Source organism: Lissotriton helveticus, chromosome 11 (assembly GCF_964261635.1).
Source record: "Lissotriton helveticus chromosome 11, aLisHel1.1, whole genome shotgun sequence".
In the NCBI taxonomy this organism is placed as follows: domain Eukaryota; kingdom Metazoa; phylum Chordata; class Amphibia; order Caudata; family Salamandridae; genus Lissotriton; species Lissotriton helveticus.
Window position 1 is genome coordinate 671992508 of NC_136072.1, and position 14451 is coordinate 672006958.

Here is a 14451-nt window from a genome sequence, read left to right on the forward strand (position 1 = left end):
CAAGTAATGTGGGGCAGTCTGGCTAGGGGAATAAAGTTTAAACTAGGAAAGTATAGATAGGCACGGGATGGAGGCAGGCACAAATTTGTATCTCCAATGTCCTTGAGGGAAATGGGTTGGGGGTCTTCTCATTGCACACTGGTAGATCGCCAATCTATCAATGAAATGTGTCTAAGACGGTGGGGCTGCATTAGTCAGCCAGATAAAAACAAATAAAATAAATAATGTTTCCCTAGCTATATCTTTTTATTTTGTGAGGGGGCGTTAAAGCAGACCAGCGATAGAGAAAGTTTTATGGTCGATGGCCAAGGGCAAGGCCTAGTAGGCAGAGAAGCAGAGTTTGTCCCCAAAGTCAGGTGGTTCACCCAGAAGTGGGTCAGCTAACACAGTACGTCCATGACCTGAGTCTCCCTCATCTTCCTCCTGTCGTACTACAGATATGGAGTAATCTGGTGGTATAAAGTGATGATTTATTTTGATCATGGTTAATCTGTCCATGTTTTGGGGCAAGAGACTGGTCCTTCTCACTGTGACTGCGGCACCAGCAGCACTGAAAACATCTCAGCTGTAACACTGACCACCGGGCAAGCCAGAACGTTTATTGCCAGCCCGCTGAGCGTTGGCCATTGGCGCCTCTTATCATACTAATACACCAATGAGTTTTGATCAAGATAGACCTCTGTTGAGTCATCCAGATAGGCCTGGTCCATCCTCTTAATGGTCATTGGTGCTCCACCTTACTCAACCTCTTTTGCCTTTGCCTCTGTACGGGACTTAAGCCCAGCCTTTTGAAATCAATTTTATTCAGATTATGGGGCTGATGCTACTCTTCTTGTTGTTGCTAGGGTTTTTGATCTGGTTTTGGCTGTTGTGAGCCAACATCACTGCTCCCAGGCTCTGAGGTTGAGGGCTACACCACAGAAAGTGTGCTTCGGAGGGGTGGGCCTCTGATTTTCAGCCATTATTTTTCTAGGCCACTGACTTGCTCAGAAATCCACATTTTGTAGTTTGAAAATCCCGGTCTGAAAAAGGAATGAAAGTGGACAGTAATTGTTTGTACCGTGGATCAAGAATTTTGGCACAGATGTATTGTTTGGATGACACAATGTCTCTTTGCATCCTCATATTAAGAGATAAGCGAAGAATTAAGCTTTCAACCAACTTATATGCATCTTTTTTCCTCCACACCTACGTACATTTCAGACACCTTCTTAATCTGTTCCTATAGCACGTGCAACAAACAATGTGATAGCTTGGCCCATGGTACTGTCCTCCTTGCTGACTTCCTGTGTGAACACCTTAAATGGAAGCAGCATCTCTGTCATGCATTTGACTAGGCACCATTGGTCCATCTCAATGATCATGCCTTTCACTGTTGCATCCCTTATTTGTATGACATATTCATTGATTGATCTGCACTGCTCAAACAGACGTTGCAACATGTAATAAGTCGAGTTCCAAAGTGTTGGACCTCTTGTAAGAGTGCTTTAACTACCATTCTATTATAAAGCTTAATGACCGTCAGCTGCTTCTGGGCTTTACATTAATGGCTGAATTGAGTCCAAATTGTTCTGCATGTGGACAGTGCATTGCTTACTTGGTCTTCTTTTTTAGAGATTCCCGTACAATGATGTTGATGCAGTGCATCACACACAGGGCCCTGAAATAGCTGTCACATTCTTCTGAGTGCCATTAAAAATCTCAGCAGTGTCAAATAACTTTTCTCTAGCCCCCACAAAAAATATCCAGTGTGCAGTGATGCACATGTAATCAGTGGCTTGGCAACTGGTCCACATGTCGGCTGTCAGATGGATAATGTGAACAGCACTCTGCAGCAAAGCCTTTCCAAACAATTCAAGGTCATTGTGATGTAGCGCTGGAATAGAAACTCTGGAAAAACAGGACCAGCTGGAACCCTTCCAGTTCATGTAGATGGCTGCCAAAAATTCTAGAAAACCCACCTTTCTCCAAAAGAAAAAAGGACAAACCCATTGCATACATTTTAGCCACTACGAATTGTTAAAACGTGCCGTTGGGGGGGTTGTGCTCGTTCTGCCCCTCCTGCCTAAACATGCTGAGAAAAGTAGCCTGGATTATTTTTCTTTTCTGATGCCACTGATGCAGGTGAAGGTGACTTCTTGAGAGGAGACAATGGTAGGCTCAATGTGAATTTCAGGGGGCAGTCATTGTGCTCTCTTGGCTTAGTGTCTTGACCTGAGTCTTCTTGTGCCACTGTGATATGGGCGATACTACTGCACTGCTGGGGAAAGGGTTGTTTTGCGTGATAAAAACCTCTTCCTCCTCTTCACCTTCCACCATGATTGGATCAGAGTTCCTGCTCAGCCTTTCACTCCCTTCAACAACACTTACAGTTTTTGGGCTGCTAAAGTGTACCTCCCACTGGATCGTTTGGTGTTTCCCCAAATGGGTTGTTTCGCCTCTGGAACCATCATTTCTACCAAGCTCATCCTGACTAACACTTCCTCTGCAAATGGAGCTATGGCAAAGTTCACCTCCTTCCTGCTAACTGTAAAGAAGTCCCAAACTAGGGAGGTCCATTTGCTGATGCTGGTGTCACTGCCAATGTTGGTCGAACTGATGGTAGGTGGGTTTTTTGACGTTTGACTTTCTGCAGTATCTACTTCTACTGAGATGGTTGTGGATGTAGTTCACTGCCTGGATTTGCAAATATGGTAGCTGGTGGTGTTGAATATATCTGTGGTGCCACATCCCTCACAGCAGGTTGGAATGGGGTAAAGTTGGTCTCCACTGGGGATGGGCTAACATCCATGATGACTGGCTCATCATCCTAATCCTCCTCCTCCTCTACATCAATAGGTCTAAGGCTTTCAGTAACCTTCCTTTTCACTAGCCTCTTGTGGTGTGTCTCACTCTTAGACTGACAATTAGAAATAATGGGGTATCCCAGTGACCCTCAGAACCTGGGTATTAACCCCTTCAGTGCTCATGACGAGCTCAGCTCGTCATGACCACACCCGTTTTTTTTACGGCCCAGCACAGGAGAGGAATATCATCAGCAACTATGTGGTTAAAGTTAAACAAGAACAGTTGGTTCTGTCGGATGTAAGACAATTTCTTTGCTATATTGTGAATATAATTTTACTTAATGTAATTTACACAGTCCGCATTTACGGTATGATATGTAAGGACACACACAGAAGTTCTCGATTTGAATTTTTTTTCTTATTATAGAAATCTTACATGTATCAGTCAATTATAAAAGTGGCTCTCAAGGACAGAGATGACATACAATCACATACAGGGTGAAATATTTAGTGACTAGTAGTGACACGTGATGACCGTGCTATACACGAATAAGTGAGGATAAAATATTTACATATATAAAAAACAAAGATTTTCATCAGTCCATTTTAAAAAAAAGATTGGTCACAACAATCACATCATTATCCTTTTTCTTGTGTTGTGACTTGTGATGGACGGATTGACAAAGTAACGTTAACGTTTCTACCCTAGATGTTAGTGCAGAATTATTTGCATCAGGAGCGGGTCTTCATCAGGACAAAAGGAGACACAGACAGCCTGCAATAGTAAGGAGGGTGTATTTAAAATGGGTCTGTGTCTGTGGAACGGTATCAGAGTGGAGGCAATACCAATTGCCCTGCTCACCTGAGAACGTGGATAGCTAGAGGTATCTTCAGTAGCCATTGAGGATTCGGTGTCAGCCGACACCCTTTTGAGAGATATCCTAACATGGAAGAATCTGTGGGGATATGCACACGTGTATCAGTAGAAGTTCATTCATGAATGGAATGAGAAAGGGAGGTATCCGGAGATGTACATACCTTCAGCATTTAGTGCAGAATTTCTTCACCTGCAATAGAGAAATTGGAGGTATGGGCCACCATAGCGATCACCTGTGGAGTTTACAAAGGGAAACTCAGGTAACTGCATGGCACCAATGGGTTGCCAGGTATATTAATTATCCACCTGAGATCTCTCATGCTTAAACCTGGATGATAATTCCCATAGTGCGGTGATAGTTATGTAGTGTGAAATACAGTGATCTAAATCGGCAGCGCAGTCAAGATGTGTGGTAATCGAAGGCTAGGACGTGCATCTGAGCATACTATTGTTATCCAGATCTGTCTACGTATTGAACATATGCACCAATCTGTAATTTTACCATTGAGATAAGGCAAAGGTCAGCGAGGTCCCTGTTCCAATTAAATCAAAGACCTGCAAAGTGGAAACACAGAGGGAAAAGCTCTTAATTAAGAGTGGTTCAGATGGCAGTTCATGGCATGCGGTTTTGAACCGAAAGGAAACAAGATAAGAAGTACGAATGAGAGAAAAGCTCTTACTCGCATGTGTCTCCAGCAGGGGCCTGTGATTTAAACAGATGCAGCGAGATGGTGCCACAGTTCAACATTACTCGAGGCGGCTAAACAGACATAAATATTTTCTCATGCGGGATGTTAATTTAAATGCAGTGGGCCCGACCTAGAGGTGCTCTTGATCAGTGTAAGGCTAATTTAAACTAAATAGTGCGGGTCAAGCGACTGACCTCAGGGGCCTACGGACTTACTTGGGAGATGTAGTTGGACGTCTGAATTCGTCTCAACGCGGCAATTAATGGCGAAGGTGGCGCGCAACCTGACCCTATTTATCACGCAAGGCTGAGTGGCCTACGTGTGGTTTGGCATGTCATATCCCCAGTTGAGGGTGAAAGCTAAAACCTGGTGATGGCTTCATATTTAGTTAAACTACTCGAGTCTGTATACAGTTGTATTGCAGTGTGCCCAAGGTGATTGATGAATAAACAGTATGCCTGAGACATACTTAGACAGGTGCAGCATTATAATATAAACATAAAGGACGTCAATTTACGCCGCGGATGTTACATCAGCTGGTATTAATACAATGACCTTCAAATATTGCACAGTGATGCTCACAATATTGTAAATAATACACAAAATGTTGTAAATACCATAAGAAATGTATAAGTATAATACCATACGTAATATGGTTACATTTAAAATTCCGTGTTTACAGCGCTACCCTCTCAGGAAGCATCGTAGCCATGGCGAGTGTTTTGTAACCTAAGGTGTTAGGCCTGGTGTTACATATAATGTACCTTCAAAGTGATATTATAATCTGCTCATTTGTAGGTATGTCTCTTCGTGTTCGTACAAACCATGGGTCACTGCTTCGAGGGTGTGGATCCAGCGGCACTCCTTGAAATTAAGAGAGGAGGCCGGGTTGCCACCTGTCTGGTGTATTTATATTTTTTCTACTACCCACCACTCAAATTGTTCTCATGTGTGGCCACAGCTATTGTAATGTTCGACTAGGGGTGCACCCTGTACCTTGCATCTCAGTCTACTTTGATGTTGTAAAATTCTATTTTTTATTTTCTGGGTGGCGTAGATTGGTTGTTTCAGTTTGTAAACTTTGTAAGAGCATATGTTTTCATTCTGTGTGTGAATGAATTTCCAGTTTTTGTATATTTACATACTTTGCAGCTTCCACATCCTTGGTGCCTTGTAATTGGTGGAAGGCCGAGCTGCGTTCTGATGTCCACTATTCCTAGGGTCTCATCATAAGAAGAGACCACGTGATCCTTGATGTTCTTTGCCCGTTTAAAAGAGCACATAGGGGCATCTGGTATTCCAGTTTCTGGTCCTACAACGTTCCAGTATTTTTTAAGCACTTTATTGATATCGTGACTCCTTGAGTTGAATGTAGTGACACAGATCAATTTGTCCATTTCCATTGACTTTTCTGGTATTTCCAAAAGTGTCTCCCGTGGTCTATACCACACTTTTGTTTGCGCTCTGTTGAGGAGGCCTTTGGGGTACCCTCTGTCTCATAGTTTAGTAATGAGTAGCTCGGTTTCTTTGAAATAGTCATTGCGTCTGGTGCAGTTCCTGCGTAAGTGCAAGAATTGCCCATAGGGAAAGTTATCCCTCAAATTTCTGGGATGGTGAGAGTTGTATCATAGGAAGGTATTACGATCAGTTGGTGTTTTATAAAGGTTTATCACGATCTTGTGATCCTCCACCTCAAATGTGAGGCCCAGGAATGGTAGTGACTCTCTGTTGTATGCCATCGTGAACTGTATATCTGTAGAACAGTTATTTAACCATGTGAGAAAGATCTTCAAATCATCTTCAGTTCCAGTCCAAATCATCACGATATCATCTATATATCTGTTCCATTTTGTTATGCTGTCTCAATGCAGGTTCTCGTGGAGTAGATGTATTTGTCCTCAAAGTCATTCATGAATAAATTTGCCAGGCTGGGAGCGTACCCAGCTCCAATAGCTACTCCTCTACATTGAAAGAAGTATGTGTTCTGAAAAATAAAGTCGTTTTTTGACATGGCATAGGTTACAAAACACTTGCCATGGCACACCTACTTGTTTATAAGGCTTTTTAGCATGCTTTGGTTGCTTGTGTAAATATCTGCTACTATGCTTCCTGAGAGGGTAGCGCTGTAAACACGGTATTTTAAATGTAACCATATAACATATGGTATTATACTTATACATTTCTTATGGTATTTAAACATTTTTGTGTATCATTTAAAATATTGTGAGCATCACTGTACAATATTTGAAGGTCATTGTATTAATACCAGCTGATGTTCATCCGTGGCGTAAATGGACGTCCTTTATGTTTACGTTATAATGCTGTACCTGTTTAAATATGTCTCAGGTATACTGGGTATTCATCAATCACCTTGGGCACACTGCAATACAACTGTATACAGACTCGAGTAGTTTAACTAAATATGAAGCCATCACCAGGTTTTAGCTTTCACCCTCAACTGGGGATATGGCATGCCAAACCACACGTAGGCCACTAAGCCTTGTGTGATAAATAGGGTCCGGTTGCACTGCACCTTCGCCATTAATTGCCACGCTGAGACGAATTCAGACGTCCAACTACATCTCCCAAGTACGTCCGTAGGCCCCTGAGGTCAGCCACTTGACCTGCACTATTTAGTTTAAATTAGCCTTACACTGATCGAGGGCACCTCTAGGTCGGGCCCACTGCATTTAAATTAACATCCCGCACGAGAAAATATTTATGTCTGTTTAGCCGCCTCGAGTAATGTTTAGCTGTGACACCACCTCGCTGTATCTGTTTAACTCACAGGCCCCTGCTGGAGACACATGCGAGTAAGAGCTTTCCTCTCACTCGTACTTCTTATTCAGATTCTTCCATGTTAAGATATCGCTCAAAAGAGTGTCGGCTGACACCGAATCCTCAACGGCTACTGAAGATACCTCTAGCTACCCACGTTCTCAGATGAGCAGGGCAATTGGCATTGCCTCCACTCTGATACCGTTCCCCAGACACACACCCATTTTTAATACACCCTCCTTACTACTGCAGGCTGTCTGTTTTTCCTTTTGTCCTGATGAAGACCCGCTCCAGATGCAAATAATTCTGCACTAACATCTAGGGTCGAAACGTCTATGCTACTTTCGTCAATCCGTCCATCACAAATCACAACACAAGAAAAAGGATAATAATGTGATTGTTGTGACCAATCTTTTAAAAAAAATGGACTGATGAAAATCATTGTTTTTTATATATGTAAATATGTCATCCTCAGTTATTCGTGTATAGCACGGTCATCACCTGTCACTACTTGTCACTAAATATTTCACCCTGTATGTTATTGTATGTCATCTCTGTCCCTGACAGCCACTTTTACAATTGATTGATACATGTAAGATTTCTATATTAGGAAAAACATTTCAAATCGAGAACTGGTGTGTGTGTCCTTACATATCATACTATAAATGCTGACTGTGTGAATTACATAAAGTAAAATTATATTCACAATATAGCAAAGAAATTGTCTTACATCCAAAAGAACCAACTGTTCTTGTTTAATTTTTGTTTCACTCTTAGACTGAAGCAGGATCCAAAGGGTGTCTAGATCATCAGAAGGGAGCTCAGAAAAGAAGATGGTGGAGTAACTCTTTTTTCTTACTGGAGATCTGAAAGACTATGAATCCTCTGAAAGAGCAGCTTCCTCTACTTCCTCAGCATGAATCTCAATCTCCTGAACTGCTCCTAATTCAGGAGGAACTATAAGTGCTGCCTACGGCTGTTGTTGTCCACTTATCTAAGTTTCCTGCAACAATTGGGTACTACTTTGTGAAAGAGATAAGTCAATTCTGAACCTCACTGTTCGTCTGCGTTTCTGTGATTTTACTGGCTGACTCTGTGACAGACATGGGCTTGGGTCTTGGTTGGGGTGGGACCACTAATGCTGAGGGCTGACCCAGCTTGCTCCTCAGAGGCTGGTGCGAGAGGCACAGGTTTTTTTCCAGAAAAAAAGGTCTGGGTTGACATACCAGTGGTGGTAAGCTCCTTCTTCTTATCACTGGGCACTTTCTTGGTAGCACCTTTTTTTGGGACCATATTGAACCTGCCAGTTGGCAGTGGCACTTAGCTTCACAAGTCGAAGAGATGTCCGGGATGTGAGGTTATGCATCATGTTGTGCACAGGCCTTCTTTCTGTTAGTACTGTGGGTGATGTTGTCTCTTGTACGCCTAAAAGCAAACATGCAAGAAGGACATCAGTGAAACGTGGCATTGCTGCAGTTTAATTAGTAATACAAAAACAATAACATTCTGTGTGATTACTGTTTACTTAAGTTATCATAAACAATTAACAATACAGTGTATCCACTATCCATTCGTAAAATCACACCTACATAAACTTTTATGGTGTGTACACTCAGTAAGGATAAGAAAGAGCAACAACAGCATACAGATGTAACTGTTTGCTTTATGTGCATCAAGTGGGATGTGGGACTCTTGGAGGTGCGGCTGACAAATGGTGACAACGGAATAATACCTAGACAATGAATGCTGTTGTGCAGTGTTCACCTATAGCAGATTTGGGCCTAGAGGTTGATTCATTGATGCCACATGTAATGAAAATAGTTACAATTTTTTAAAACATTTTAAATAAAGTAAATTTAAAAAAAATTAAATTTAAAACATTCAATAAAAACATGAAAATACATAAAAATGAAACAAAAATGTAAATAAAAAATAACAAAAACAAAAATAAACAAATTCCAATAAAAAAAATATCGATATGGAGTGAAATTATTCTTAAGAATTTATTAAACGGTTATCTCAATGCTAACACAATGGCTGCAGTGGCACATGGTCATCAATAACAACAGCACTGATCAAGAACAAAGAGAAGACATGCAGGCCTATGGCAAAAGAACACTGGCTACCTACACAAAATGGCCATCAACCACATGTTCACAATAACAACCAGCAAGAAAGCATGGCCACAACAAATAAGTCATTCAGGCCTATGGCAAAAGCACACTGACTGCCTACACGAAATAGCCGCCTGCCACATGGTTGATGGAGCAAGGATTCAAGAAAATGAAACTTGCTCAGAGCAATCCCTCATTAACAGTACTAATCGGTAGAAATAGTAAAGAAAATGAGATTAATATACAGACACAACATTTACGTATGGGAAAGAGCTTTATGCATGCTGAAGTAATGAAGAATAAAAAGCAACGCAACTGAAACCCGTTTTAAATTGGAAAACGCTTTTGCAGATGTGCAAACTAGGAGTGTGAAGATAGTAACGTGACTAACCCATTTTTGAGAGGGAAAACTATTATACATACGCAAGAACTATTAACACGATATCTTGAAGCATCGCATGCCCCGCATATGCTTGTCTAAAATCAAAGAGAGCTATTGCTGTTAATGCTTTTGCTTAAAGAAAGAGATAGAAACATGTGATAGAGTAGAAGTGGGTGGTGAACAGTGAAAATCATGTACTCAAGAAATTAACATTTGTTTATGATTCCTTTATTATTAGTGTACGTTTGGGCCCACAGTACCACATAATGAAAGAAAGATGGCGGCAAGATAGACGCAAGCTACGCATGTGCAGTGAAGTCATGATCTGACCCCATGACCAAGTAGCTGAACAGCTGCCAAGATTCAAGGACAAGAGACGTGTGAATATTATTCTCGACTGGAACTGCATACAAAAATTGTTTTTTAATCTGCAACATTAGATATATGGGAATAACGTAGACGTAAGTCATGAATGAGCTAAAGAGGAACGGTTTGTAAAACAAAAGAAGATTATTAAAAAGAATATGTCAGCATGAGGTGATGACAACTCCCCTGCCCCTGTACAATCACAGTCCATATTCCATCAATATTTGCAACTTTTGAGGGTGGGACATGCAGAAATAAAGAGTATACCTAGAGTGACTTAAGTAAGAAAGTTATGACATTGATGCTGAGAGAGAGAAAGATAGAGAGGGGAGAGCTGCTGCTGATGAGGAAAGGAGAGAACAGACTGGGAAGATTCAGACCTGAATGGCAACCTGATTAGAATGAAGATTTCGGAAGAATATCGAGGAGGGACAGAGTGATACGTCCCGGTGCGTCGGGTTTATAGAGAAGTCTAGTAAGTATTGCCCTGTCCTGATCCTATCCTATAGTCTTTGTATCCTGATTCTTAATCGGGAGACCTCCACCAGTCCTTTGGCCAGTGGGTTCGTTTTCCCGTTATCACCATTGGGTAACTATTATTCTGTCTCAAATTTGCATATCCTTTTGCAAATCTATGATTTATCATGCCTTTCGTCTCTAGATCTATCCACTCTTAATGCATTGATTTTATGAATGAGTCTGTGATTTTGAATGTATTTTCTAAATGAATTTTATCTCCCTTGAAAGTTGATGGAGTTTGCAATGTGAATTTGTACCAATGAGCATTCATTTATGAATGAGATTTAGATAAAATTAATTGAATCTTACCCAGAGTCTGTGGGTATTTCACTAAGATCTGTAAGTTAGTTCGTTAATTATTAATATCACCATCAACATCTCAACTTATGGTCCATTGAGCAAAGGAAGAGTGTTGATCTGTGAAGATTAGTTAGACATTGAATACATTTCTCAAAAATAATTTTGAGTCTGCATTGAGTTAACTAATCAAGATCAATGTGAAATTACAAAACTTGACCCCAGCGAAACAGCCAGGAAATTTGAATGTGTATATGGGCCCCATTGAATTTTTTTCTTGACTGTGAAGTGTTCATCCCCTGCCTTTCACTGGATCATGGTTAAAACACGAAGCAGGAGGTCTGGAAAACTAAGAACACATGCAGGCCCTTGGGGAAAGCAACACACTGGCTGGCTACATAAAATGGCTGCTATCCACCTGGTCACAAAAGCAAGCATAAAGGAATGGGGAACAAAGTAAGAAGAACACTTGCAGGCCTATGGGGAAAGCACACTGGCTGGCAACACAAAATGGCCACCAGCTACCAGGTCACAATAGCAACCTAGAAGGGCATGGGGAACAAACTAAGAAGAACACATGCAGGCCTACGGGGAAAGCAGCACACTGGCTGGCTACATAAAATTGCTGCCATCCACCTGGAAACAAAAGCAAGCATGAAGGCATGAGGAACAAACAAAAAAGAACACTTGCAGGCCTTTGGGGAAAGCACACTGGCTGGCTACACAATATGTCGGCCAGCGACGAGGTCACAATAGCTACCTGGAAGGGCATGGGAAACAAATTAAGACGAACACATGCAGGCCTATGGGGAGAACACACTGGCCATTGGTCAACCATTCATGCAAGCCTATGGCAAAGAGCCACACTGGCTGAATGCACACAATGGCTGCAGTGCCATATGGTCATCAACAACAACAGCACCGATCAAGAACAAAGAGAAGACATGCAGGCCTATGGAACAAGAACACTGGCTGCCTACACATAATGGCCATCAGCCACATGGTCACAATAACAACCAGCAAGAAGGCATGGTCACAACAAAGAAGACATTCAGGCCAATGGCAAAAGCACACTGGCCGCCTATGCAAAATAGCCACCTGCCACACGATCACAACAAGAATCAGGAGGCCTGGGAAATGAAGGACACATGCAAGCCAATGGGGAAAGCAGCAGACTGGCTGGCTAGACAAAAAGCTGCCATCCACCTGGTCACAACAGCATGCAAGAAGGCATGGGGAACAAAATAGGAAAAACATGCAGACCTATAGGGGAAACACACTGGCTGGCTATACAAAATAGCTACCAGCCACAAGGTCACAACAGCAAGCAAGAAGGGCATGGGAACAAACTAAGAAGAACACATGCAGGCCTATGGGGAAAGCACACTGGCTGACTACACAAAATGGCCACCAGCCACATGGTCAAAACAAGAAGCAGAAGGCATGGAAAACAAAGAACACATGTAGGTCTATAGACACTGACTATACAAAATGGCCCCTGGTCACATGGCATGGTAAAACAATGGCAAATGGTGGCCCATGGCAAACACAAGCACTCACCCCCCGTCCACTGATCTGGGTTTAATCCATCATCATTCTTTAGCTCACTCCGCCACCCCAGTTTAGACATGGCCATATGCAAATCAGTCTGACCCTGTGCCTCATGGAAACAGTCCAGCCTGAACTGCCAAGCCATGTCTTCCATGGACCGTAAACAAGCATCATGGGACCAGTTTCTGGCTTATCAGCCATCTTCAGCCAGGCTAGCTTGAATCCAGTGCAAAGTGAGCAAGGGACCCACGTCTGGGCATACCCAGCCAACTTAGGGCGAACAAAGCAAAACCAATCCAACAGACACCACAGAGACAGTTGTTTCATGCACCCATGACTAGCACTGGGCCTACTGGCTGGAAGGCCAAATTGTCAGACTAGGCCACATAGTGAATTAAATCAATATTGGAAATATATTAAAAAACATGAAGAAAATATAGTGAACTGTGCAACATTTTTCCTTTATAAAAGAAGAAAAATGACATTACAAAAACTAGGCCCTTAGTGAAACTGCAGGACACCCACCACAGATGATTTTTAAAATTGATTAAAAGTACAAATAAATCCAGGCTGCATGCCACCAATGAAACAAAAAACACCCTTTCACAACAGTTTTTCAACTTCCTTGTAAAACCTCAAATACAAAGTCCTTAAACCTAATGGTGTATATGCAGCAGACAATGAGAGGGATCCTTCCAGCTCCAAATTCCAATGAAATGTGACCAGGAGAGGGACAAAGCACTCGGAGGAGCCTGCTGGACAGGAACAGGAAGTTGAAGATGCTGGGGCACTTCCTTCCTGTTGGAAAAAACAGAAACAAAATAAAAGGACTCTTCGCACAACCATCCATTTGAGGTTTTTGACTCCAAATTGTAATTTCTGGAAGATTTTGATGCTTCTTGAGGAGAGAATCTTGCCCAGATTGCAACTGCTTTAGATCTTGCATGTTTGGGATCACGTACGCCACAATAAATCTCCTTGGTGTGCCCGAATGACATGCTGGCAACTGCAAAGTATTGCGGGAGCATGCAGCCAGCTAGCAAATCTCATGGTGCTCTCGAACGGCTCTGAAATCGTGTGGGTGATTGTGAGCACCCGGCAAGCCTAACCGACATACGCAAAAGGACATTTCAAGCATGCTAACAAAAAAAGAACTCCGCCCTGTTGTGGAGTTTATCGGTAACTCCGCCTTCTATGCGGAAAGCGGAGTTGCCAAGCCTCCAAACTCTGCGAGCGGAGCGGAGGTTTAAGCCCAGGCCTATTGCTAATTCGTGCACACAGCATGCGTAACTGATATCTGTGTATGTTGCCAGATGAAAGCCATACCTATTGGTAACAAAACATGTAGTCTGTTCCTGGGTACAGGACTCACCTGGACGACGTTTTACAAAAGTATGAAATCAGCTTTAAAATGTGTGGGGCTTGATACTATACACAGAGTCACATGATTTTGGCAATAAATTAAAATCCTGTATCTCCACAGAACTTGGCAATGTATTCTTGCATGATGGGAGCAGAACATATTTCCTGGTGACTCGTTGAACTATTCAGGGATGGCAGCTCAGGGAATGTACTGGGGCACAATAGCCATACCTTTTATAATGGATGCAAAATCTCATTTAGAGCTTACTTGCTGAATATCCGTCTGCCTGTGGGGTTGATGACCACCCCCCACTAATCTAGTATTGACATTGCAACTGCATATGGATATCATGTGGCAGCATTTCTCTGTGAAAATATGCTAACCAATACCATATACATTAACCCCACATAAATTATCTCTCTGACACATAACAACAAGCAACTTACATACACTCTACTTCATGCCACATATTCAACATCATACCACAAAATTCAGCAGCACACCACATAATTAAACTCTACTACATACATAATAGTCACAACACAAAAAACCATTCTACATAATTGCACTCTATTACACACATAATTCCAATACACTTAGAAACACATTATTACTATCCACAAGATACAACTGCACACCATGCCATATAATTCCACTACACAAATCCACTCCACACCACACAGTTCCACAACTAGCAATTCCAATCCAACCCACATAAATCCACTCCAC

At 42.1% G+C, this 14451-nt stretch overlaps 1 protein-coding gene across 6 annotated transcripts in view; it reads right to left on the bottom strand.

Moving 5' to 3' along the window:
* Window positions 1-14451, bottom strand: part of LOC144791764 (disintegrin and metalloproteinase domain-containing protein 28-like) — a 3516669-nt gene that overhangs the window by 92740 nt on the left and 3409478 nt on the right. For 3 of the 6 annotated variants that reach the window (XM_078666531.1, XM_078666536.1, XM_078666535.1), the window contains one exon: window positions 8357-8555. The exons of 2 other annotated variants lie outside the window; for them this stretch is intronic. In XM_078666531.1, the coding sequence (XP_078522657.1) occupies window positions 8383-8555 (173 nt within the window). In that variant the 3' untranslated portion in view covers window positions 8357-8382. Of the gene's footprint in view, window positions 1-8356; window positions 8556-14451 lie in introns of those variants that run through there. One more of the 6 variants, XM_078666534.1, reaches the window with a different exon arrangement.